The sequence below is a fragment of the Alosa alosa genome, chromosome 13, assembly GCF_017589495.1.
Source record: "Alosa alosa isolate M-15738 ecotype Scorff River chromosome 13, AALO_Geno_1.1, whole genome shotgun sequence".
Taxonomy (NCBI): Eukaryota; Metazoa; Chordata; class Actinopteri; order Clupeiformes; family Clupeidae; genus Alosa; species Alosa alosa.
In genome coordinates, this window is record NC_063201.1 from 19,953,802 (window position 1) to 19,978,801 (window position 25,000).

A 25,000-nucleotide genomic window follows, 5' to 3' on the forward strand; every position below is an offset into this window, starting at 1 on the left:
CACATTGTTGTTTTTTGATTTCTTCGTCAGTCACAGTTTCCTTATCTATGGGCTGTCCTCTCTGTTCCTCTGCTGCCTTGCGCAGTGCACTGTGGCACAGTGTGTCATCTCCCTCGACAATTCTTTTTGTGTTCTCTCTCCTTCTCTCGCTAACTTATATCTGACTTCCATCAGTCTTTACAAGAGCAAATGTTATAGCCGTTTGCTTGAGGCGACAACCTTTCAGTGGCGGTAACCATAAACAGAGCCAAAAGCACAGCTGAACATAACTTTTATGTTACGAGGCAGAGACAGAGCAAAGGATTAATCTATTATACAAGGCTGTAAAATGTAATGAGACAGCCATTCGAATGACAGCGCTCATGTTTATAGAGGCACCGCTTAGATATCAGCCATGCTTATTCCACTCCACTTAGTGGCCATGAGCACCTCGGACCTCCATTTTACTCCCTGCGTGTAGTCTTAGCTTTGCAATGCTAATGCAACACAAGATTCCTGAGGTGACACGTATATTAATGTCAAGGCCACTCCTGCGTATTTCTGTGTGGTCTGTGCATGTGTGTGTGTCCATGCGTGTGGTATGTTATGCATTTTTCCTCCCTTGTGTTGAGCAATTTTGCAGAGTTTCTTAAACTCTGTAGTACAGCTGTTAGGGCAAGGTGCTAGCAATGCCAAGATCATGGGTTCGATGCCCAGGTGCAGAAATGGAATGAAGTCTAAGTCATTAAAAATTGTAAAAACACATTCACAACATGGCATAAATATGTCAATAAATAGTGTGCATTCTATGTGATATAGTTATACATCCTATGCCATGCTGATATGCTACTCTGCAGGAACATTCTCAAATAAACCTTTTTACCCAAATATATGTTAGATGAACAAATGTAATGTAGGTTTCTAAGTGAGAAGCACTACAGAAGCCCTCTAGGCTCTAGCACATATTCGTTCATCCTGAAAGCACAAGTATGTCTTCATAATCAGAGTGATCACACACCTTTCTCACACAAACAGTATGCAGTGTCTACATTCGGATTTCACACATCAGAATCCGAATTTAGCTTTATTGGCCAGGTTTGCGTAAACTAACAAGGAATTTGACTCCGGTTAATCTTTGCTCACACTGTGCAACACTCACTTATCATATAAAGAATAAAAACAGAGCAGTAAGAATAGTATGAAGAGCAGTAGGATATAGCCATGTGTAAGTACTTTCCACTATGTACATTTGTGAATAAATAAATAAATAAATAGAACACTATGGGTGCGATAGAGTAGTGCAATTGTCCGTTGTGCTGTAGGGTAGTGCAAATGTCCGTTGTGCGCCTGTTGTTGTCCCTGTCAAGGTTGCCATGGTCATGGACACCTCAACAGGCACAGAGGCGAGGTACAATATACAATGAAGAGAGGGAAGGAATAGTGCAATATCAGTATAGTCTGAGGTTTAAGATTAAAATATAAAATAGTGCAAGGCAGTTCAGTGCAATGATAATGTATTAATAACAATATTGTAGTCATAAGATTGAAGTAAACATGAGGTAGATGAGCAGAACGGTGTTGATTGATTTTGTTCAGTGTAAGGGTAGGGGCTATTTCTGAGTGTTCAACAAGGTGATTGCTTAGGGGAAGAAGCTGTCTTTGTATCAGCTGGTTTTGGCAAACAGTGCCCTGTATCGCCTACTGGGGAAGGAGGTTGAACAGTTTGTGACCAGGATGTGAGGGGACTCTGTGTGTGTGTGTGTGTGTGTGTGTGCACAAGTGTGCAAGTGTGGTGATGATACAAACATGATCTCAGAATCTAGAGTGGTCTTTTACAGTATATATAAAAAAACATCTGCTGAGGCCCTTTGCACAGTGCACAGTGCATGCATTCTCCACAGCAAGAGGAATGTCTACTGTTGAACTACTTCTGCAAACACATCCAGTCTGTGTCTATGTGTTTTGAAGAGACCTGTTTGTGATGGAGCAAGTGGAGCTATTGTGAATGTATGCCTTGTGAGTCCAGTTGTGTTCCTGTGACAGAGTGTATCAAGAAAAAAGGGATCTTTTTTCATATGTTGGCTGCGTATGTGTAGTGGTTTCAGTTAAACAGGTGAATGCCCACAAGAATTTTTAATTGAGATTGGCATTAATTTCCCTGCATGGCATACTCATTTAAAGAGTCAAAATTCGTATGAGATTTGAAGAAGGCAATAGCTAAAATGCAAAAAGTGTAACATATTTTGGTTACACTTACTTGACAGTATCGACATAAGAGTGACAAGACACTGTCATGAATGTGTCATAAACAAGTCATAAACGTTTATGACATAATGCTTCTGTCATTAAGTGTCATTCAGTTAACAAGTTAGGATTAGGGTTAGAGTTAGAGTTAGAGTTAGAGTTAGGATTAGGGTTAGAGGTTACATTACATTACATTACATTACATTTGGCTGACACATTTTTAGCCAAAGCGACTTACAACATGGTAAACAGTTTAAGTTTTAAAGCAATTCTCAACAATTTTAGGACAATTTAAAAAACGGTAGAGTACAGTAAGAATAAGTGCATCAGTGAGTGCTGTTTTTAACAGTTACGTGTCAGTTTAAGACGGCTGGTGAGTGCTAGGATCAGCAAGACTTGTTGTAAGTGGTGCTATGAGAGGAGATGTTCTCTAAAGAGCTGGGTCTTCAGGAGTTTTTTGAAAAATGGAGAGGGATGTCCCTGCCCTTGTAGGAACTGGCAGTGTGTTCCACCAACGAGCAACAACAGATGAGAAAAGTTTGGATTGGCCTGAGCGTACCGGTGGTAGTAGAGCTAGCCGTCGTTCGTATGAGGAGCGCAGCGGTCTGGAGGTAGCGTATGTCTGTATGAGGGCATTCAAGTAGGTGGGAGCAGAACCGGAGACTACTTTGTAGGCAAGGGTTAGAGCCTTGAATTTGATTGAATTGGGCCGCCATAGGTAGCCAGTGAAGCTGGATGAGCAGCGGGGTAACATGTGCCCTTTTGGGTTGGTTGTAGACCAGGCGCACCGCCGCGTTCTGGATCATCTGAAGGGGTTTCACTGCGCAGGCTGGGAGTCCTGTCAGGAGGCGTTGCAGTAGTCAGTCATTGAGATGACTATTGCCTGAACCAGAAGTTGGGTAGCATCTTGAGTCAAGGAAGTCCTGATTTTCCGTATGTTGTAGAGTGTGAAACGGCATGACCGGGCGACTGAGGCAACATGATCTGAGAAGTTTAGTTGGTTGTCGAGAACAACACCTAGATTAGGGTTAGGGTTCATGACACATGACAGTGTCAAGTAAAGTATTACCCCTATTTTCATTTAACAATATTCTAAAGAGTGTAGCATTATTTTCTGTTTTTGATGCCTTCCGGGCCCCTCTCTATTGAGCACCATCACCTTGTGTCTTGTATTACCACCATTCTTCAAGAGGTTTCTCATAAATGTGTGGGCTTTTGTTGGCACACTATTCTGCTTTACACGACAGACTATTTTATGAAGCACCAGACCTAAATAATTGTTATAAAGCCCATTTTCCAGTAGAAGTACTAGAGGTTCAGATGTTACATTAACAAAACAGAGGCATTGCTATGAGCATGTACAGTCAAAATAATTTTTTTTGCAAGTCCAAGAAAAACCTGTCAAGAAAACAAAAGGAAGCAGTGCTTGAGTTTGTGTGCAAAAAGTGAGATTGTATGAATTTGCTTGAGAGTGTTTGCTGTGAGATAACACTACATAGTACGAGAGCTGCTGTTTCTACCATCCTCATTAGCTAAAGGGAATTCTACTGTACTTATGCCAATGCAATCCTCAAATGTGTGCTGGTTTCACTCCACTGCTTTCATTCTTGATTACATTCCTTTTATTCATTATCTGATTTAGATGTATCCTGTTCTCAAATGAAGTCAAACCTTAATTTCCATAGAACACAAACGTTCATTGATCCACTCTGGAGATACAATAAATAAGAAAAGAGTAGGAGACAGAGAGGGAAGGAATGACAGACAGATGGACACAGAGAGAGAGAGAGAGAGAGAGAGAGAGAAAGAGAGATGGCCAAGGCCAGACAGATAAAGACCTCCTCTCTCAGTGGCTGACACACAGATGGCTTACTCAGTGTGTTCCTTCTCTCCCCCCTCTTTCTCTCTTCCAGGGCTACCATCGATCCAACCACTTCATCGCCACTCAGGGTGAGTATCTCGGCATGTCCACAGACTGTGTGTGTGTGTGTGTGTGTGTGTGTGTGTGTGTGTGTGTGTGTGTGTGTGTGTGTGTGTTCAATGCCATGACTGTAGATCTGTTAGCAACTCAAATTATCAAATTGTATTTATTATGATACTCTCAATAACCAGTGCTCCAGTCTTACAGCAATACTGAAGGTACCTTAGCTTAGCCACAGCACTGCTAGATACCCATGTACAGTTGTCAATGTCCAAACGTTGACACGTGTTTAAGTCATTTCCTGAGTTACAGCAGAAAGTAAGCACCCACACATAACACCTCCCAAAACAGCAATCCTCTTAAGCAAGAGAACAGAATAATGATAGTCTTAAGCAAAAACTCTTTTGAGATGTGTTGCTGGTATCAATTCAAAATGAGCTAATCTTTTTCATAAAATAGTAAAATGTCTCACTTCCAACATTTGGCATGTTCTCTGTTCTATTTTACATTACACAGCATCCCATTTTTGGGGAAAATGGGGTTGTATTCCTCTTATATTTGCAGCTAGACGATGTCAGATTCATAGACTAGCAGCCATAAGGAAGTGGTTGATGTGAACAAGCAAAAGATTGCTGACATGGTACATACTTGCCAGAATTGGTATCCTGTTGATTCTGAAAGTCTCTTCTATTTATGCATTTAATCACAATCTGGATTACTACACCTGCTTCTAAAATGCAGTACATTTGACCCAATAATAATAATAATAATAATAATAATAATAATATACCAATAATAATAAAGTTATATTTATAGCGCCTTTCTCAAACTCAAGGTCATGTGTATGTGTCTGATGACCCCCCAATTGGATTTCCAGTTGTTTTCCTGAATTCAGTGGTATTTGTCCTGGCTTGCTGGCGGAGTACTATCTATTCGCAGTGGGCTCTCTAAAGCAGTGGCGTCAGCAGAAAGGCCCCGGTATTGGATTGCTCTCCGTGGACAGGCGGTGGCATCTCTGCATGGCCTCTCCACAATGCTTAATGTCACTAAAGCAGCAGCAGGGCCTCACATCCGCAGCTGGGGCTCTGGGGCTAGTGTTTTCAGAAGTGCTGCTCATGGCACCTTCAGCTGAATGCAAAGTAAAGAAAGTTCAGCAGCACTCCAAATGAACCCACTACACCTAATACATTACTAACATAAGCGCTTGTTATTATGCTCGAAGTTAATAGCATCGGGGACATGTATCACAGCGCCTAACAGTTTCAATGTGTTATTTTATTTCCTTGTCATCTGTACAGAGTGTGTGTGTGTGTGTGTGTGTGTGTGTGTGTGTGTGTGTGTGTGTGTGTGTGTGTGTGTGTGTGTTGTGTATTGATAGACAACTTTTAAGATTGATGAGGGAGAGAGAGAGAATAAAATGGCCTGTGATGCTCCTCTGTCCAGGACCAAAGCAGGAGACAGTGTATGACTTCTGGAGGATGGTGTGGCAAGAGAACTGTTTCAGCATCGTCATGATCACCAAGCTGGTGGAGGTGGGCCGGGTATGTGCTATGTGTTTTACACACACACACACACACACACACACACAGACAGACACACACACACACACCACACACACACATGCTCACAAACCCACTCAGAGACACACACACAAACACACACGCAAACACACACACAAGCAGTGCCCACTCACATACACACACACACAAATCCAAACACAGAAAAGTACAGTATTTCCAGAATGATGAAGAATGATTATATAATGATGTACCATTTCCTCTTGTTTGAGCCCAACAGCACTTAGCACTTAGCATCTGTCTCCTATTGCTGTTTTAGACCTCCACAATCACTATACAGTATGTGACATCTTCCTCCCAAGCTTGTGTTCTTATTACACCTAATAATGCCTCTGCCTGGTAAAAGCTATACTGCGAGGCTTGAGGAAAAACATGATTGCCAAATGCCATCCACACCACCATTATGTCTATTACCCGAGGCCTGTGAGATGGAAAGACACTAAAAGATGCATTGTGTTATTTGGTGCACACAAAATAACACTATATAAAAAAACTATTCTCTGTATTCAATTTATGGACATTTTCTATATTTTCTATATTAAAGGCAGCTGCTGCACTGTGACATTTGCATCCACTCTGAGCTCATTTGAGAGCAGTTGTGTGGCTATTATTATTGAGTTTGGGCAGGAGGTCTGTTGTGGCTGGGATACGTTCTCAGTTGCAGTATTTACAGTGCACAGAGGGTGCAAGCAACTACACAAGCCAGAGCCGGCGCTGACACCACAACAGCCAACAGCTACGTCTGTGCGTGGGGGTGCTGCTCTTCTCGTATTCACACAGGCCTGATTCCTGGAAAGAAAGCCGAAGCCCTCAGCATTCAGCTATTAATAACAAATTACTGAAAGCTTATTTGAGTGGAATTTACAGTATTTTGCAGTGTCAATAATTGTGTGTGTGTGTGTGTGTGTGTGTGTGTGTGTGTGTGTGTGTGTGTGTGTGTGTGTGTGTGTGCGTGTGTGTGTGTGTGTGTTCATGCTCAAAAGGAAAGGATTGGAAATAGGTAATTGTGTGTGTAATGTTAATGATCTGTGTGTTTATGTGTGTGTGTCTGTGTGTTTGTTGTGCACTTTTGTGCAATCTGGTGTGTGTGTGTGTGTGTGTGTGTGTGTTTGTGTGATATCCCAGGTGAAGTGCTGTAAGTACTGGCCCGATGACAGTGAGCTGTACGGTGACATTAAGATCACACTGCTGAAGACTGAGACCCTGGCCGAATACACTGTGCGCACCTTCAGTCTGGAGAGGGTACGAGCATACAGTACACGCCCGCACACATGCATGCACACACACAGAGTATATCCAGTATATCCATTGTCTGGTTTTCTTAACCGTCCCCCCCCACACACACACACACACACACATACATACAGTACACACACTAACACATTGTCTTGATGAGCATGACCTAGTATCTATCTATCTATCTATCTATCTATCTATCTATCTATCTATCTATCTATCTGTTTCTCAGTCTCATTCTTCTTCCATTCCTCATTATGTCTATTCGCCCTTATTTGCCTCGTTGGTGAGGCCCTTCCTTATTTACCTCCTAGATGAGGCCCTTTCTTATTTGCCTCCTCGGTGAGGCCCTTCCTTATTTGCCTCCTTGGTGAGGCCCTTCCGTATTTACCTCCTAGATGAGGCCCTTTCTTATTTGCCTCCTCGGTGAGGCCCTTCTCAGTCGTCTCCGTCCTCCCTCAGTGGGCCTGGCAGTGTCAATCAAAGACAGACAGCTCTCTGCTGCTTAGATGCCATGTGACAGAGGGACAAGCAAGGCATTATCACATCACTGTCACGGCCCCGGCTGCCGCCACACTCATTTAGAGGAGAGGCAGAAGAACACAGCCATGCTGACAGGTTTTTTTTTTTTTACAAGGATATGTTTTTTTACGTTTGGTTTTTACTTTTTTTGGTTTGTTTGTTCCAGGATGCTGATTTAAATTCTGTGGGATTCTCTGTAGCTGTGAGGAACTTTACCAGTGACTCTCCCTTTCCCATTTAGCTAACAGCCTCCATGCAGAGGCTCACACACACACACACACACACACACACACACACACACACACACACACACACACACACACACTCACACACACACACAGTTCTGCCACATTGATGGCTCAAGGACATGTAATTGCTCAAATAAATGAATAAATTGCAGCAATAAAATGTGTAACAAAAAAGTGTAACAGTTCTGTAAAGTGTAGGGACAGAAAGAACTTATGTTTTTGTAGAATGACCCATAAGTAAGGGATAATGTATTGTCCGCCGGTAATTATCAGAAAATAAGTCCTGACAGGGAGAACAGAAGCCCGTTGCACAGCAGAGGGGCAGCCGTGGCCTACTGGTTAGCGCTGGTTAGCGCTTCGGACTTGTAACCGGAGGGTTGCCGGTTCTAACCCCGACCAGTTGGCACGGCTGAAGTGCCCTTGAGCAAGGCACCTAACCCCTCACTGCTCCCCGAGCGCCGCTGTTGTTGCAGGCAGCTCACTGCGCCGGGATTGGTGTGTGCTTCACCTCACTGTGTGTGGACTGTGTGCTGAGTGTGTTTCACTAATTCACGAATTGGGTTAAATGCAGAGACCAAATTTCCTTCACGGGATCAAAACAGTATATATACTATATACTTATACTGAAGGGACTTATTTTCTGATAATTACCGGCGGATAATACATTATCCCTCTTATTACAGGGCTACTTGCCAAAACGAGAAAAGAAACCTAACACAATGTCTTTCGCTGACAAAATAAATAGTTCGCCACACAGATAGAACTTGACAGTTTCAGGTGTTGCGTGGCAACGTCTTACAAGCTTACTTTCCCTTTCAATGAAATTCCATTGCAAGAACGGATGTCTTGCAGAGGGATATGAAAGACGTTAATCAACCCGTTGCCATTGACAGCGGTGATTATATACTTTGCCGGTGATTATATAGATTTAAGAGACCACCGAATGCTGGTAAGGCCCATTCATGTGAATGGAACTTTCTGCAGCATTCTGAAGAGCCGTGTAATAAGTAAGGGATAATGTATGGAACGCTGGTCATTATTGGGAAAATAGGTCCGACGATTAACCGAACCGGACCGCGGAGGGGTCTTATTCGCCCCCTGAAGGGACTTATTTTCCCATAATGACCTGGCGTTATACATATCCCGCTATCTCTGACTACTAAAAACAAAATAATAAACTCCCCACGATGTGACTTTAGCCTACATAGCCTAGCCTGTTAACGTTCATCGTGGCATTTGCTGAGAAACAAATAGTTTGCAACAACACACGCTGCTGAACTTGAATCAAACATACTTTAGAACACAGCTGATCAACCGTCTGCTTTCGCGTTTGAATGAAGTTCCAGTCCTTAACGAGTGATATGAAAGCACGTATCAAAGCACAAAACCCGTTGCCATTGACAGCAGTAATTATATGTTTGCAGCAGTAATTACATGAATTTATTTTACCGTAGAATGTTGGGAAATCCCATTCAAGTCAATGGAGCGTTCTACTAGCATTGTGAAGAGCCGTATAATAAACACAAATAAGCCATAGTGTAGACTGGATATTCAATCAGCTGTCATGTTGTCAGTTGTTTTTTTTTTATATTAAGACACACACACACACACACACACTAACACACACAAACACACAAAAAAGCACAGTAAATCCTGGCTGTTTCCTCTAATGCATCACTCTGAGTGTGTGTGGCAGGAAGTTAAAGGAAGAGATGGATAGCCGCTCTCCCTTGGTGGGGGAGCCTTCAGTCCACACCTGAGCCACAGCCCCGGCATCAGCTTCCCCAACAGACGGGCGAGAGCCGGCAGACTCTCTCACTTCCACTGCAGATTACCACAGAAAAGCCCCACAAACAAAAAAGGGAAAAGTAGAAAAGAACACTTAGGAAGTGGAGTTTTTTAGCCAAGGTGATATACTGTACGTGCAGCAGAGGTCCGTAAAGAGTGGCTACCCAGCCAAAACTGGACACAGATGTTGTGATGCTATGTTGTATAAGATGTGTAATTGATGCATCACGATTCCCATCAACAAGAGTGTAGGCCTAATTTCTCCTCTACCAAAAGCAAACTCACTGTGTCAGTTGTACTTAATGTGCTGCAAATGATACTTTGTACTTGTGGTTATACTGATTTTGGTTTTCACTGTTCTTGTGTCCTGCATCGGTCATTTTCAGTGATCACGTCTCCCATCTCAGACGTGTTTGTAATCCGTTGTGCCCACAGAGAGGCTACTCAGCCAAACACGAGGTGCGACAGTTCCACTTCACTTCCTGGCCAGAGCATGGCGTTCCTTACCACGCCACCGGCCTACTAGCCTTCATCAGGAGAGTCAAAGCCTCCACCCCACCTGACGCCGGGCCAGTAGTGGTGCACTGCAGGTACAGAGCTCTGTTAGACATCCATTGTGAAAAACTATGTCCCTTAATTGTCCTGACCACTGTGTGTGTTTGTGTGTGTTTGTGTGTGTGTTTGAATAATGAGATCATTTAAACCAGTAATCCCCATCACCGATGCACTTAGCTGAACAACTGTACACTACAGTATGCCTTGTTTTTTCGATCGAGCCGTGCGAGGGAGTCATCTCTTGATGTGTTTTTTTATGTTTGTGTTTGTTTTGATTCCTTTGATCACTGACATGTTTTCTCTTATATAAGCACAGATATTTACAGTTCTCTCTCTCTTTCTCTCTTTCTTTCTCTCTCTCCCTCCCGTGGTCAGTATGGGTGCTGGACGCACTGGCTGCTACATTGTGTTGGATGTGATGCTGGACATGGCAGAATGCGAAGGAGTTGTGGACATTTATAACTGTGTCAAAACACTCTGCTCACGGCGCATCAATATGATACAGACAGAGGTAAGAAGACATACATGGTGTCTATTGTGTGGGAGGGGCTACCTTTTTGTAGCATTGAGACTGAGACTGGCTGTACAGAAATAAAGCTTACTTGAAAGTACTTTTAAAAGCAGAGGTAGCCATTATAAAGCACGCACAGTTAATACACATTGACAATTTTAGACAAGTGATCATCAATCATACACAAATGCACCTATAGCAAAACCATGAAGCTGTTCTGTGTTGACACCTCTTCAATTCACTACCACAATTTCAAACTGGTTAATAGCTAGCTATCTGTACCAAGCTTAAGGGCCCATTCCTCACTCAGGGCCAGATATACGTACATTTGCAAACGTAGCGTTATCAGCGTCATGGACACACCGCAGATTGCGAACACTGTCAGACCGAAGTTTCCGTCGTATTTATCAATTGTTCAATCCTTAGTGTAAACTGCGCCTTTCTCTGCCTTTCTCAGCCCATAAGCGCTTAATTTCGGGCGTCCACAACTGAATGGCAGCCTACATACAAATGCAGTTGAATGAAGTTAACTGCTGACACCAATAAAAGAATCAAGCGTTTAGCAATCATGAAATAATACCATACATGTGATAAGATGTAAACAAGCAGGGGAGATAATGAAGATCAGTAGTTCTACTCAAACTACTTTGTGCCGTAGGCTATGGAAGATTGGTCAAATCTAGCAAGTAGGAAAGTTTAAATTGAATGATGTGAAAGTAAGACATTTGAAAGGACCAGCAGTTGAGGTTGCTTTTGGTAGTAGGCTACAAATACTTTCACCACAAAAACTGGTGCTCTAAATAGCAATTCTGTTGTCTTTGAAAGGTTCTCTTATTGCGCATTGAACTGCAATTTCGATTAACACCTGCTTTACAAAGGAAGTATTTAGGCAGAATAGGCGGCGGCTTTCAGGAGCAGTCTTTTGTACATACCTACGGATAAATAATTAGGCGGCTCTTTACTCTTCCCCTCCCATCTTTTTCGTAAACTCCCACTTTGGATCCTCCATGAATGCATATGCTTGACGCGACAAACACAATCCTGCCACTTTCAGCTCCGCGACAGGCGGTTTGCGCTTTACATCATTGCGGCCTGTTTGTACATACCCTCGCAATGATTTTACACGCATTCACCCGAAACAAATACGCCTGAAGTGAGCGCAAAAGCATTAGTACATCTGGTCCTCAGTGTGTTGAATGGGGAACCAACCCCCTCACATGGGTTCCAGTGCAGTTGCACTGCCTGTACTGTCTATAGCTGTCTATAGCTTATAGTTATTTAGTAGCTTATAGTATAGTTAATTAGTGCAGTCACATTTGTTGCATTAGCTGTGGCATACATCATACTTTTGTGCATTTACTCATTTGTGATGAGTAAAACAACAACAACAACAACAGCAGTCAACAACAACAATCAACTAGGTTGAAAGCTGAAATGGACACTGAAGAGTCTTGGTTAATCTGTCTACAACATCCTTCACATTTATACAGTAGGCAACCCTGGTAAAGATGAATGAAACGAGGTATATGAAATCATTGTTTGGCATTTGATCTTAGTTTCACAATGAAAACAGTGAGGAGAAATCCAGGAGCAGGTAGCCATGATTGGGCATGATCACCACAAACGTGCGTGTGTACGTGCGTGCGTGCGTGCATGCGTACGTGTGTGTGTGTGTGTGTGTGTGTTTGCGTATGCGTGTGCGTGTGTGTGTGTGTGTGTGTGTGTGTGTCTGTTTTTCTAGCTGGTTTTGTGTATTTGCTTGCACTGGATGCACTATGTGATGCTCTGCATACTCAGTAAAGTCTTTATTGTCTCTCTTGCTCTCTCCCTGACTCTGTTAGATGTCCTCATATTTGCATATCCAAACTATATTATGCAAATACCACACTCATTTAGGTGTTTACTACATTTGTATTTATTTACTGGGAGCTTTAATTAATTCCATACCACAAATGTTTGTTCGCTAGAAGTTGTTTATTCATTTGCGTGGGCCTGTGTGTGTGTCTTCCTCAACGTAAGCTGTGGAAAAAGCAGCACTGTTTAATTTAGATCATTGCGGGATATAAAAGTCTCTCCTCTAGTTGCAAACATATTTACTTTCATGATGTTTATCTCCCCCTAAGCTGTTCTTCCTTTCACTCTGTATTCCCAGTGGTCTACATTCACTGCTCCTGTTAGTTGCAGGCTGCCGCAAGCCTAGTAAAAAAGAAACACATTCTCAGATTAATCATTTAACCTTCCCAAAGTTGTACTGACAAGGGTTGTGTGTCCTTTCAGGTGTGCACTGAAACACGCAAAAATGTAATAGCGGAAATAATATACCACCAATGTAATGAAAATCTGCACTTTTTGAATGTGATGAGTTCTCATCACAAACTCATCACAAAATTATTACATTTGTGGGGAAAAAAGTTACTTTAACTTCCCACAAATGTAGCGAAATTAGATCAGTTTTATCAGTTGTTTGTCAGAAATCATCACCATAATAAGAGAAGGTGAAATTCACAATGGGTGCGTATGCACCTTGGCAAAAACAATCAGGGTGCTGTGCCTAGTAAATATGTCACATTTGAAAACTATTTGCCATACACCATTGCCATAGACTCCAATTATGGAAGATATAGGCTTAATAGTATAAAAAGAAAGAAACACAATGGGTGCATATGCAGCTTGGATGCTTGGCCCCTGATAGTCAAGATGATGAATAATAAATGAAGGTAGAAACAGAATCATTCGTTTGGCCCCTGATTAAATAATCTAAGGAAAGGGATGATGTAGTCCTGACATTTGTTTAGATCTTTTTTGACAAATATACTCTTACAAACTTGATAAAAACAAATGGAATTTCACAAAATGATTTATTACCTTTGGGGGAATAATGCAATGCAACAAATGCAATAACTTCCAGAAACATAACATTACATTTGTGAGTAATCAATTATTACATTTGCAGGGGGCAATATTTATTACATTTGTGCAAAATCATTATATTTAAAAAGTGCAGGTTTTTTATTATTATGTTTGTGAGAAGTATTACATCTGTTGGTGTGACATTACACATGTCAACCTCTTTATTCGACTCATTGAATGGACTCTCTCTCTCTCTCTCTCTCTCTCTCTCTCTATATCTATCTATCTATCTATCTATCTTTCTCTCTTCCTCCTGTGTCAGGAGCAGTACATATTCATCCATGATGCCATTCTGGAGGCTTGTCTGTGTGGAGAGACTGCCATCCTGGTGAACGAGTTTGCCCCCACCTACAAGGAGATGCTGCGGGTGGACTCCCAGAGCAACTCGTCCCAGCTCCGCGAGGAGTACCAGGTCAGTGTTGCACCCCTCTGCACACAAACTGCCCAGAACTAGTAGCATTGCAACACATTAGCCCATTATCCATCCGAACATTCTTTTCTTATTATCAGAGACGGTTCGCGATATGCAGTGAGCAGCTCATCAAAGGAAATAGGTGCATTCCTGTTTTATTTCTCCCACTGCTGTGCTTTCTGATCTCATAGCACTCATATTTATTATGCATGGAGCAGTGCGAGATAAGGATGCCTGCCGGGTGGACAGATTTGTCCCGCGATAACAAAAAAAAACATCACAGACAAAAGAGAGCCGAACACACTTAGATGTGAGTGACCACTTTTCCAGCCACTGCAGGGAGTCACATCAGTGCAGATGACCACACAATAGCTAACAATTGCCAATCATCTGCCTCATGTATAGCAATGTAGTCATGAATTACACTCAAGATTATTGTGTTTGAAGTGGGAAAGCTACTGTTGAAAATTCATGAAATTTTTGATTGTGTGTGTGTAGCTGCCGTCTGCTGGCTGGCGTGGCCTGACCTCGTCTTTTGAAATCCGTACACTTCTTAATGTCATCTTATCTCATACAGGGTTAGGGCCATCGCTTGCTAAGAGCAGCTTCATTGATTCAGGCTCTCTCATTTCAAAGGCATGTGGCCATGACTGTGTGCCAAACAGCCAGCCAGCACACACACAAGCACAGACAGACACACACACACACACACACACACACACACACACACACACACACACACACTCACAGGCACAGACTTACAGACACACACACACACACACACACACACACACACACACACACACACACACCAATCCACTTGAATGTCTATTGTATTGTATCATTTTATACTCAGTAGGAACAAGAGGACATCCTTTAGAGTGTGGTTTAGGGGGAAGGGGGTCATGGGAAATATCAGCTTTCTGTTAGAAGTGAGCGGTGTTCATGGAAGAGCTAGTAACTGATTCAGGAAGTGAACACATCTAACTTTTTTTTTCTGCTGATGCGTGTGTACTGACACACAGAAATGCAGTCAGTTTCCTTAATTTTCTCTTTTCTCAGTAAACACGTGTACGAACACTCACTATGCACTAACACACACTTGCAAACAGAACACACAAATACACACACGCATGCATACATACACACAGATTTTTTACTATAGAGTACAGGTTGGCTTAGTACTATAGATTAATAACACAATCGCATGTCTTTCAGCTTCACTCTGTCTTACTTCTTTTCAAAGATGATTGGAATGTGTATGCTCACACACGCGCGCGCACACACCACACACACACACACACACACACACACACATACATACACATAGCCTCACAATAACATAGGTCTGTGTGGCCAACATTAGCATTTCCCAGATGTATTAGAAATGCAATGCATTTCCTAGAATTCCTTTCATATTGTCAGAAGCAGGTCGGGGTATGCAGTGCATCGCTCATCAAAGGAAATAGGTGCGCCACATTCCTGTTTTTTCAGCTGCCGCGTTTCTGATGAGCTCCTAACGCACACATTCATTATGCATGGCACAGTCTTAGATGAGGCTTCTGCTGGGTGGACTGTTTTGCTCCATGGCAGTGGTTTTAAAGGCCTTTCAAAGGAGTCTCCAACTGCGCTGTTTTGCTGTCTGGCTGCGTAACACAGTGGAAGTACAAAGCAGTATAATAGCCAACAAGGGAATGGACTTAATCATCTTTGTCTGAGCCCTACAACTCCACACTGTTCATTCAGCGGCTTCTCTCTGGGTTTTCATTTGTCCTCTTCTTTTCTCCACACCACCTGTGAATATTTTCCCCATTTTCTCTGTGCAGCAATTATAATTTGGAAACAGTTGATTGGATTGCTCTGTCATGAGCATCCCCCACACACACACACACACACACCCAGCCCCCACTCGCTTTGCATGGTCTCCATCTGTTTATTCTCTGCATAACTGACTAGCAATTTTGATTGGCTGAGCATATCTGATTTAGCCAGTCAGGAACATTAGCATTCCTCTGACTTCGACCAGGAAGATGATGTTCAGAGCCGCGGACTCCATCCAGTGTCCAGTGTTAAAAATGTGTAGCCTATTCATCAAATTAAAAAAAAGTTTTACACTTTATCAACATAATATGTGCATCATGCCACATCCTGTTGCCTCTTTTCTTTAATCAGTATCAAGCTTGAGCAGGTGTCTTGCTAAGATTGGCTATATGGATGTATAAAAAAGAGAAATCTGCGAGGAAAACAGTATAAATAGTGCGTGGACAGATTCATATGGCCAATCTTGATGGCCTCTGGTGTGTTGTTAGAGGTCAAGTTGTTCCTAAAAGTGCGGTAGAAACCCTCCCTATCACGGTCACTCTCCCTCTCTCTTCTCATGGTCTTCATTGTCCTCCTGCCACCATCTCATCCTCCCTCTGGGTCATCTGATGACTTCCTGCAGACACTGAACTCCGTGACGCCACACCTGGACGTGGAGGAGTGCAGCATCGCTCTGTTGCCGCGCAACCGGGAGAAGAACCGCAGCATGGACGTGCTGCCGCCGGACCGCGCCCTGGCCTTCCTGGTGACCACCGAGGGCGAAAGCAACAACTACATCAACGCGGCGCTGGCCGACAGTTTCCACCAACAGGCGTCTTTCATCGTCACACCACACCCACTGCCCGGCACCACCGCCGACTTCTGGAGGCTGGTCTTTGACTACGGGTGCACCTCTGTGGTCATGCTCAACCAGCTCAACCAGTCCAATTCTGCTTGGGTGAGTGTTATGTACGTATGTGTGTGTGTGTGTGTGTGTGTGTGTGTGTGTGTGTGTGTGTGTGTGTGTGTGTGTGTGTGTGTGTGTGTGTGTGTTTGTGAGATGAAGCTTAATGTATGTAGATTATGCTGTCATTATTCCTAGCCTACACAACATGAATTGAAACACACAGACATGTAGGCTTCTGCAAGAAAACATTATTACCACAAAGCCTTTGATTGTTTGTATTGTTTATATTGTCTGTGTCAGTATGCGTGGGTATGCATGCTTACATCTGAATTTGTGTAAGGGTACATGCATATATCTTTTCTCAGTCAGCACTGACACTGAACTGTGTGTGTGTGTGTGTGTGTGTGTGTGTGTGTGTGTGTGTGTGTGTGTGTGTGTGTGTGAGAGAGAGAGGGAGAGATTGTGTAGGGGGTGTCGGGGGCGGTGTTTTGGTTTGTACTGTACAGTCACGCTACCATCCACACTATTTCATGTACATAGACCCACACACAACACTTGGCTGTCAAATACCAGTGTGGGATGGTGTGTGTCAAATGCTGTGAGTGTGAGTGTGTAAGAGAGAGAGAGCCTGAGAACAAGTTTGTGCATATGCCAGATAAAAAGAAAGAAAGAAAGACAGACAAGAGAGAGAGAGAGATAGAGAGAGAGAGTGTGTGTGTGTGTGTGTGTGTGTGTGTGTGTGTGTGTGTGTGTGTGTGTGTGAGTGTGTGTGTGTGTGTGTGTGTGTGTGTGTGTGTGTGTGTGTGTGTGTGTGTGTGTGTGTGTGTGTGTGTGTGAGTGTGTGTGTGTGTGTGTATGTATGTGCATGCATCTCTGTGTGTGTGTGTGTGTGTGTGTGTGTGTGCATGTGTGTGTTTGTGCATACATGTTTTCCCAGCCATAGACACATTCCTACACCTACACAGCCACATGCCAGTGAGTATATTTTGACATCCGAGTCATTTTTTCTCCATTCCGAGCAGCCGCCGCACCTGACAAATGCCGACTCTCTGATCTCCCACAATGAATCACGGCTGTCTCGCCCATCTTCATGATGGATGCTCTTGATCAGTCATTCTGAAATTACTGTAGCCATCTGCCGCGCGGCCCATACACACGCTTCCTAAATTGGAAAATGCTGATCTGCTGACTAGCTATTAGGCAGACAAACCCATCAGCACGCCTAGAGGTAATTGAAAGCTATGTGAGGTCCCATCTACCCGGTGATTAGGGGTTACGACAGGTTGTAGATCACTGGCTTCTCTCAGATGAAGCTCTCGGTTGGTGGCCGCTGTCGTCTCCTACTCCTCTCGTCTTTTCCCTAATATTTAATTTCTCTTGGTCTGTTGGTTTTGTTTTGTCTTTTTGTGATGTTCCTCTTTCTGTATCCGCTGCTGTTTTATTGTCTGTGTTTGTTCTTGCCTCTTTGATCATCTCTCTCTCTCTCTCTCTCTCTCTCTCTCTCTCTCTCTCTCTCTCTCTCTCTCTCTGTCTCTTTCTTCCCCTCTCTCTTTCTTACTCTCTCTGTCTCTCTCCTCTCTCCTCATTCTGCTGCAGCTTCATCTAAAAAGTGCACTCGTCGAGTCCAGTCTCATACTTTTATTGTCAAGGTCAAATATTTGTCCGTTCAGTGTTTGTGTTCCCCAGTTAAAAAAACAGTGTATGATAAAAAAAAAATAAAAAAAACGTAGTGGCTCAGGGCCTGATGAGAATTAACGGCAAATTACCACCTATTTCTGATGCTATTTGCACCTTAAAACATGGCATCTTATGTACAAAACTGATCGCACGTGGATGAGAGTGCATTTTGCCTGCCACTGGAGCGCAGAATTCTTACTGATGTATATGCATTTATGAGAGGGCGAGGGAAGAGTGGGAGTATCTTGCAAACACAGGGGAGGAGAAGTGTTAATAGCAATTGATTAGGTATTGCGCCATAGGAATGAAAAAGCCCACGTCTGTTTTGTGGTGAAAAACACCCACCTTTTAAAAAGCAGGTGTAATCCAAGCTGCGGTTAAACGTGTCAACTAGAGAAACTTTCAGAGACAACGGAATCAGTATTCAGAGCATCATTTTTTTTTTTTCATTGTGCGATATGTCAAAAGCAATCTTAACTTTTGTTTGTCTTTCTAATGTCCTACTTTCACTTTTACATCATTAACTTCCCAATCTGCTAGACTGTAGGCTATTAAGTCTGTCATAGTCTACATGCAGTAAATAGTTTGAGTAGGCTATTTTTTTTAGATGGAGTAGAACTACAACTCTGTATGTCGCTGCTTGTTGACATCTTATTATCATGTATGATAAACTTGGATGCTAAACTTGTAAATGTAAACTAAATTAGCAGACTCCCATCTTTAATCCCCTCTTCCGTCTATCTCTCTCTCTTTGTTCTCTGTGCCGTCTCTCTCTCTCTCTGTAAGCTGCCACCGTCTCTTTTGTTTTCTCCTCTCTTCTGCTCCCTCTCTCATCACCTGTTCCACTGTAGTGGTGTTCTAGCTGCTTGTTCCTCTGTCACACTCTCCCCGTGGTTTTGGCCTGCTTCCTGCCTTTGCTCCGGTACAGTTGGATTGGCGCAGACTAAGCACTCATGGGTGGCTCATCCTTCTCCAGCTTTGTGTTTTTTTTCCTCTTGCCCCATTTGCTTAAGTTGGCAGCCAAACACACACACACACACGTACACACGTGTCCCTTTTCAGGGTTTGACCTTCAGGCAAGCACACTCTCCCCACACGGGCGAAACACACACATGCAAGACACACACCAGATGGTTCCCCTGATACCTGTGTGACCTACAAAAGGCCCTCGATCCTCTCTCCTCGATCCTCTCTCCTCGAGCTCTGTTTGCGTTTCCCCGTTGCTTTTCTCGCCCTGGAGAGGCGGTCAACAAACACTCTGTGCAGCTGGCCAGTGATGAGAAATGAATTGATTTGTTGTGGTTATGCAATGACGCTTCAGTAGTTTCACTGTCACTGCCACCCCGGCCCTTGACCTGAGTTTGTTTTATAGTGTGAAATCTAACCATCCTTCTCCCCACTCTCTTTCTCTCAATTGCTTTGTATTATTATCTATCTCTGCTATCTCTCTATCTGTCGCTCCACATCTCTATTACATTCTCTCTATCTCTCTAATGTTTCATATGGTATCTCTACCTCCCTTTTTTTTCTTTCTCCCTGTCTCGCTCTCACTCTCTCTATCCCTCTCTTCCTCTCCCTTCCTCTTCCTCTCCCCTCCTCTGTCTCTCTTTCTCTCTCTTCCTCTCCCCTCCTCTCTCTCTCGCTTCCTCTCTAGCCATGTGTGCAGTATTGGCCTGAGCCGGGTATGCAGCAGTACGGTCCCATGCAAGTGGAGTTCCTCTCCGTGTCCGCAGACGATGACGTAATCACACGCATCTTCCGTGTGAAGAACGTTACAAGGGTGAGTGTATACATGCACACACATATACACATAATACATACAGACACAGACATACTCTTTACACACACACACACACACACACACACACACACACACACACAAATTCAATTAAAAATATATAAACACTTTCTCCCAATACCACAGGCAAACACACACACAAACACACACACACACATACACAGACACACACACACAGACACACACACAAACACAGACAAACAAACTCAATTAAAGATTGAAATCATCGGTCAACACCGCTGGAGCTGTGTGAAGCTGCGCCATGGCTCAGCATCTCATTTTAATCCGGCTCTTTTCATGCTGTTTGCTCTCCACATTAATCATTGCTGGACGGGCCCTATAGAGCGGCACTCACACGCGAGGCATGATGCTTTTCTCATCACGCCGAGAGCACATGGGAGCAGGAGTCCGCAGCGCAGTGCAGTGCAGTGCAGCGCAGCGCAGATGACCAAATTCAATTCACACACACGCAGGCGGAACTTTAACTGCTAACTGACATTAATTTGATGTGCACACTCCTCATGCATGGGAGGGAGAGAGAGAGAGAGAGAGCGAGGGAGGGAGGGAGGGAAGGATGGAGTGAGAGAGGAGAGAAGGGGAGGAGAAGTTTTGATGGTGGAGGAGGATGCCGCTAGCGTACTTTCTGGCACGCTGCTTTTTTAGCGAGAATTGTTCATGAAGCGTGCCACAGTGCCAAAAAAAAAGTGGATGACGCTGGGTTAGAATCTTCTGGAACTGCTGGGCTAGAGTGGATGTGGGCCGGGCAGCAGTGTGTGTGTGTGTGTGTGTGTGTGTGTGTGTGTGTGTGTGTGTGTGTGTGTGTGTGTGTGTGTGTGTTTGTGTGTGTGTGTGTGTGTGTCTGTGTGCTGTGTGCGTGTGTCTGTGTGTGTGTGTATGTATGTGTGTGAGAGAGAGAGAGAGAGAGTGTGTGTGTGTGTGTGTGTGTGTGAGAGAGAGAGAGAGTGTGTGTGTGTGTGTGGGGGGGGTAGATGTGACGTGACTGTCAGAGGGTAGCAGCACTGTCACTTTTGGCCTGTCTCCTCCTCGCTCATGCAGAACTGAGCTTCACTCGCTCCTCGGCCCTCCTCCCCCTCCCCTCTCCTCCCTTCTACTCCCCACTTCATGACAGGGTGCCTGCGCACGTATACTATGTGTGTGCATGCACTTATGTGTGTGTGTATGCATTTCTGGAGGGTGTGTGTGTGGAGAATGTGTTTATATGTTTGTGTGTCTCTATGTGTGCGTGCATATGGAGGATGTGTGTGTGGGGATGGAATGTGTTTGTGTGTGTGTGTGTGTGTGTGTGTGTGTGTGTGTGTGTGTGTGTGTGTGTGTTTGTGTGTGTGTGTGGGTGTGTATTATTGGTCACTCTCTTTTTCTCCTCCGTGTTTTCTGTCTCTATCCCCCTTGCTGTCAGTTCTCTTTGACCTTGTGTGTCCTCTACCTCCTGACTGCCAGCAGAGACACTGTGCAGCTTAGACTGTGTGTGTTTGTGTGTGTGTGTGTGTGTGTGTGTGTGTGTGTGTGTGTGTGTGTGTGTGTGTGCATTTGCAAGCATAGGACTATCTACTAAATGTCTATACTAACGCATGTGTGGTATCAAATTCTGCTTTATAAACCTGTCAGTATAAATCCACATAAAAACACATACAGTTAATGTAATTGCATCCATCTATCATCGACTATAGAAGTGACCTGTCCTTCTGTGTGTGGAGCCGCAGGCATTTCCCCAGCCTCACACATGCAAACCGCTGCCATCCGTTCCACTAATCACTGCATATCCAAGGCCCCCGGTGATCTGATCGGAGTGGGCCCGAGTGTGTGTGGCTGTCCTGGCCCCGGGGTCCGGCCCCTGGACAGCTGGCTTAGAGTGAAATTAATGGGGCCGGCAGCGCTGGCGTGGCGATGGCGGAGCTGCAGGCCTCCAGGGTGAGCAGGCTGGTTGCTGCCGGTCCCACTCGGCCCAGCTCAGCCATTCATCTCCGGCGAAAAACTGCTGACCACACTGGAGGCCAGCTGGGGCCTGGGCGACATCCGCAGCAGCAGCAGCGGTAGTGGCAGCTGCGAAGGACTGTGTGCAGGGTTAGGGAGTACGCCTGGACAGTCAGAGTGCCACGAGAGCGCGCATGAGAGCATGAGAGCATGAGAGCGCACACACACGCACACATAAACACACACACACACACACACACCATACTCTACTGTACACAGAACAGACATGTATGCAAACAGATGGATGTGTTGGGAAATATGTGTATAAGCACTGTATGCACATGAGTACATATAGTGACACTTACAGACACATACAATCTAAGACATCTGTGCACGCACACACACACACACACACACACACACACACACACACACACACATACACACACACACACGCACACACCCTTAACATACCCATACAAACACACTGAAATCCCACCTCACATAATTTAATGCAAATGTTGACAAGTGCATTACTCAGTGGTGACCTTTCCTGTCTCTATGTTCCTTCCCTCACCTCACCTCCCCTCCCCTCCTCCTCCTCCTCCTTATCTTCCTCTTCCTCCTCTCCTGTCTGCAGCTGCAGGAGGGCCAGCTGGTGGTGTGCCAGTTCCAGTTCCTGCGCTGGTCTGCGTACCGAGACGTGCCCGACTCCAAGAAGTCCTTCCTTAACCTGCTGGCCCACGTGCACAAGTGGCAGAGGGAGTGTGGGGATGGGCGCACCGTCGTCCACTGCCTGTGAGTGACCAGAGCATCTGCACACAATAAACGCATTCAGAGACGCCACAGTCACTAGAGAAATACAATAGTTAGGGCTTCACTATACACAAATCCGGCGAAACACGGAAGTAAAGCATTACTGCGTTGCCTTGCTGCTAAGGAAGTAGCGAAGTAATGTGTTGGTCCTGTAGGCGGCTGTAGCAGGCGTTAGCTGTAGATCTTGAAATCTTCTTCTTTTTCTTAATTTTTATTTAGTACGTATGCTGTCCAGTGATGCCGGGAAAAACGTGTTGTGTGGTCGGCTGTTTTAACAACAGTAGGAATATACAGACCTAGAATTAAACCGTTCGTGAAATTCACAAACCTTTGTTGCACATTAAGTGCCCATGTTTACAGACTTACGGATTACACGGAGTTCCTTGTCGAGTGGAGGACCAAGAGGTGCGTTAAAAGTGGATGAAATACATACGATTAATAAAATAATCCTGAATACCTGTAAGAACATGTATTTTACTGCTACAAGTGGTCGTGGCTAATAGTTTTTTGCAACTTCTGAAGCTTGTGAACATATTAGCAACACAGCTACTAATGATAGCATTCTGTTTATTGTTGTCATTCATTAATACACGTCTTAATACATTATGTTGTCAATAAATTACCTTCATTGGTAAGTTTTGGCCACTGCCTGACATCATCTACCCAATGTTCCCTTTCACCTGACATTTTTTCATGAGCAGGATCTTCTATTTGATATTCTCTGACAGGATGCTTTCATTGAAAAGCCATTAGAAGGCACCGGCAAGTGTCACACCGTCACACTCCGCAAGCACGCAGTAATGGCAGCAGGCAAGATGGCAGCGCCCATAAAGTTCGCGGCGGATTGGTGTATAGATATATGGGGATGGAGGCACACCGCATTAAGATGCTTTCAGTGCAGGTCGACCAATCAGAGACAGATGGGATGTAGCGTGTTGTCATGGCAACGGCAACTATCACAGCAAAAGTATGGAGCTTGCAGTATCAGCAGAAACCTGTAATTGAAAGTAGTAGTCAGAGGGCAGTTTCTGATCAATAAAGTATCAGCAGGTTACACACCACATACAAGGTCACACCCTTCCGACACACACACACACACACACACACACACACACACACTGTACATACACACACACACATAGACAGCTAATCAGAGACAAACTGCCAGAAAGTGGCTAAGCACTTCATCCTCCTTGGCAGCTTTCATTCGCAGAACACACCGCACCTACATGCTTGATGTCGCTGTCGGGAAATGGACATTGATTGACACTGATGGTTGTCAGTACCGCCTCCTTACACGTTCCAGAGGGGGGTAAGAGAAATGGCTGCTGTTGGGACGAATTTGATCTGCCGTCCGTCACCGCCAGCCGCTGATTGGCGAGGTGTTGATTGGTCCTGATCAAAACAGCACTTTCTCATCACAAGACAAAACTCATCTGCCTTCTGGCTTGTGTTCCCAGGGACTTGTCACTGAATTTAGTGATTTGTTTGTGATTAGTTGTGGCAGTGTGTGCGCAGTGTCTTTGGACCCTGTGACTGCCTGAGATCAAAGCTTCCAAACACCATGTGTATAGTTGTGGAAGATCAACCTGATTTCTGACAAGAGGGGTAATTCTGCCTTGATTTGGCACTGAAGGCTCTTGGCTGGGGTCAGATTGAGACCTGTCAGCACCCCACCTACCCACCCTTCCCTTTCTAACCCAAACCACACTGTTAACCACCAATGTGCGCTTCAAGCAGCACGCCTTTAGCAGCATGGTGGAGCAATCAGCAGCCCCCGCATCTGAGTGGACCAAAGCAGGACTGCTCTCCGATCCGCCACCTCTAATCACCAGGCCTACTCTGCCAGCCCAGAGACCAGAGAGGGCGAAATGACGAGCCGTCAATCAGGGCTCCAGTCAAGTCTGACCTCCGCGTGTACACGGATACCCCAGCCTGGCAGAGCTCACCACGTTTGGGCTGACCGCTGCCGTACCTGAAGCTGTATGATTTTGGAGCGGTTAACCTAATTGAAGCACTTAGCCATTCTAGTCAGTAAATAAGCCCTGTGATGCATGTGTGAACGTCGAGGAAAAAGCCTCTCCTGAAAACGGTGAGGGGGTTGCTTAATGGCGTGGCAATTTGGCGGGGAGTATCGGGTTGCATACTGCATTGCGGTAGATGATTC

General features: G+C 44.4%; 1 protein-coding gene across 1 annotated transcript in view; it reads left to right on the forward strand.

The window, feature by feature from the left end:
- The window catches only part of ptprub (protein tyrosine phosphatase receptor type Ub), a gene marked incomplete in the record, with an annotated part of 161,340 nt that overhangs the window by 133,952 nt on the left and 2,388 nt on the right, over window positions 1-25,000 (forward strand). The window contains 8 exon segments of the mRNA XM_048260931.1: window positions 5,588-5,685; window positions 6,847-6,963; window positions 9,951-10,105; window positions 10,446-10,581; window positions 13,754-13,903; window positions 16,347-16,661; window positions 19,942-20,067; window positions 22,658-22,815. Of these exon segments, the coding sequence (XP_048116888.1) occupies window positions 5,588-5,685; window positions 6,847-6,963; window positions 9,951-10,105; window positions 10,446-10,581; window positions 13,754-13,903; window positions 16,347-16,661; window positions 19,942-20,067; window positions 22,658-22,815 (1,255 nt within the window).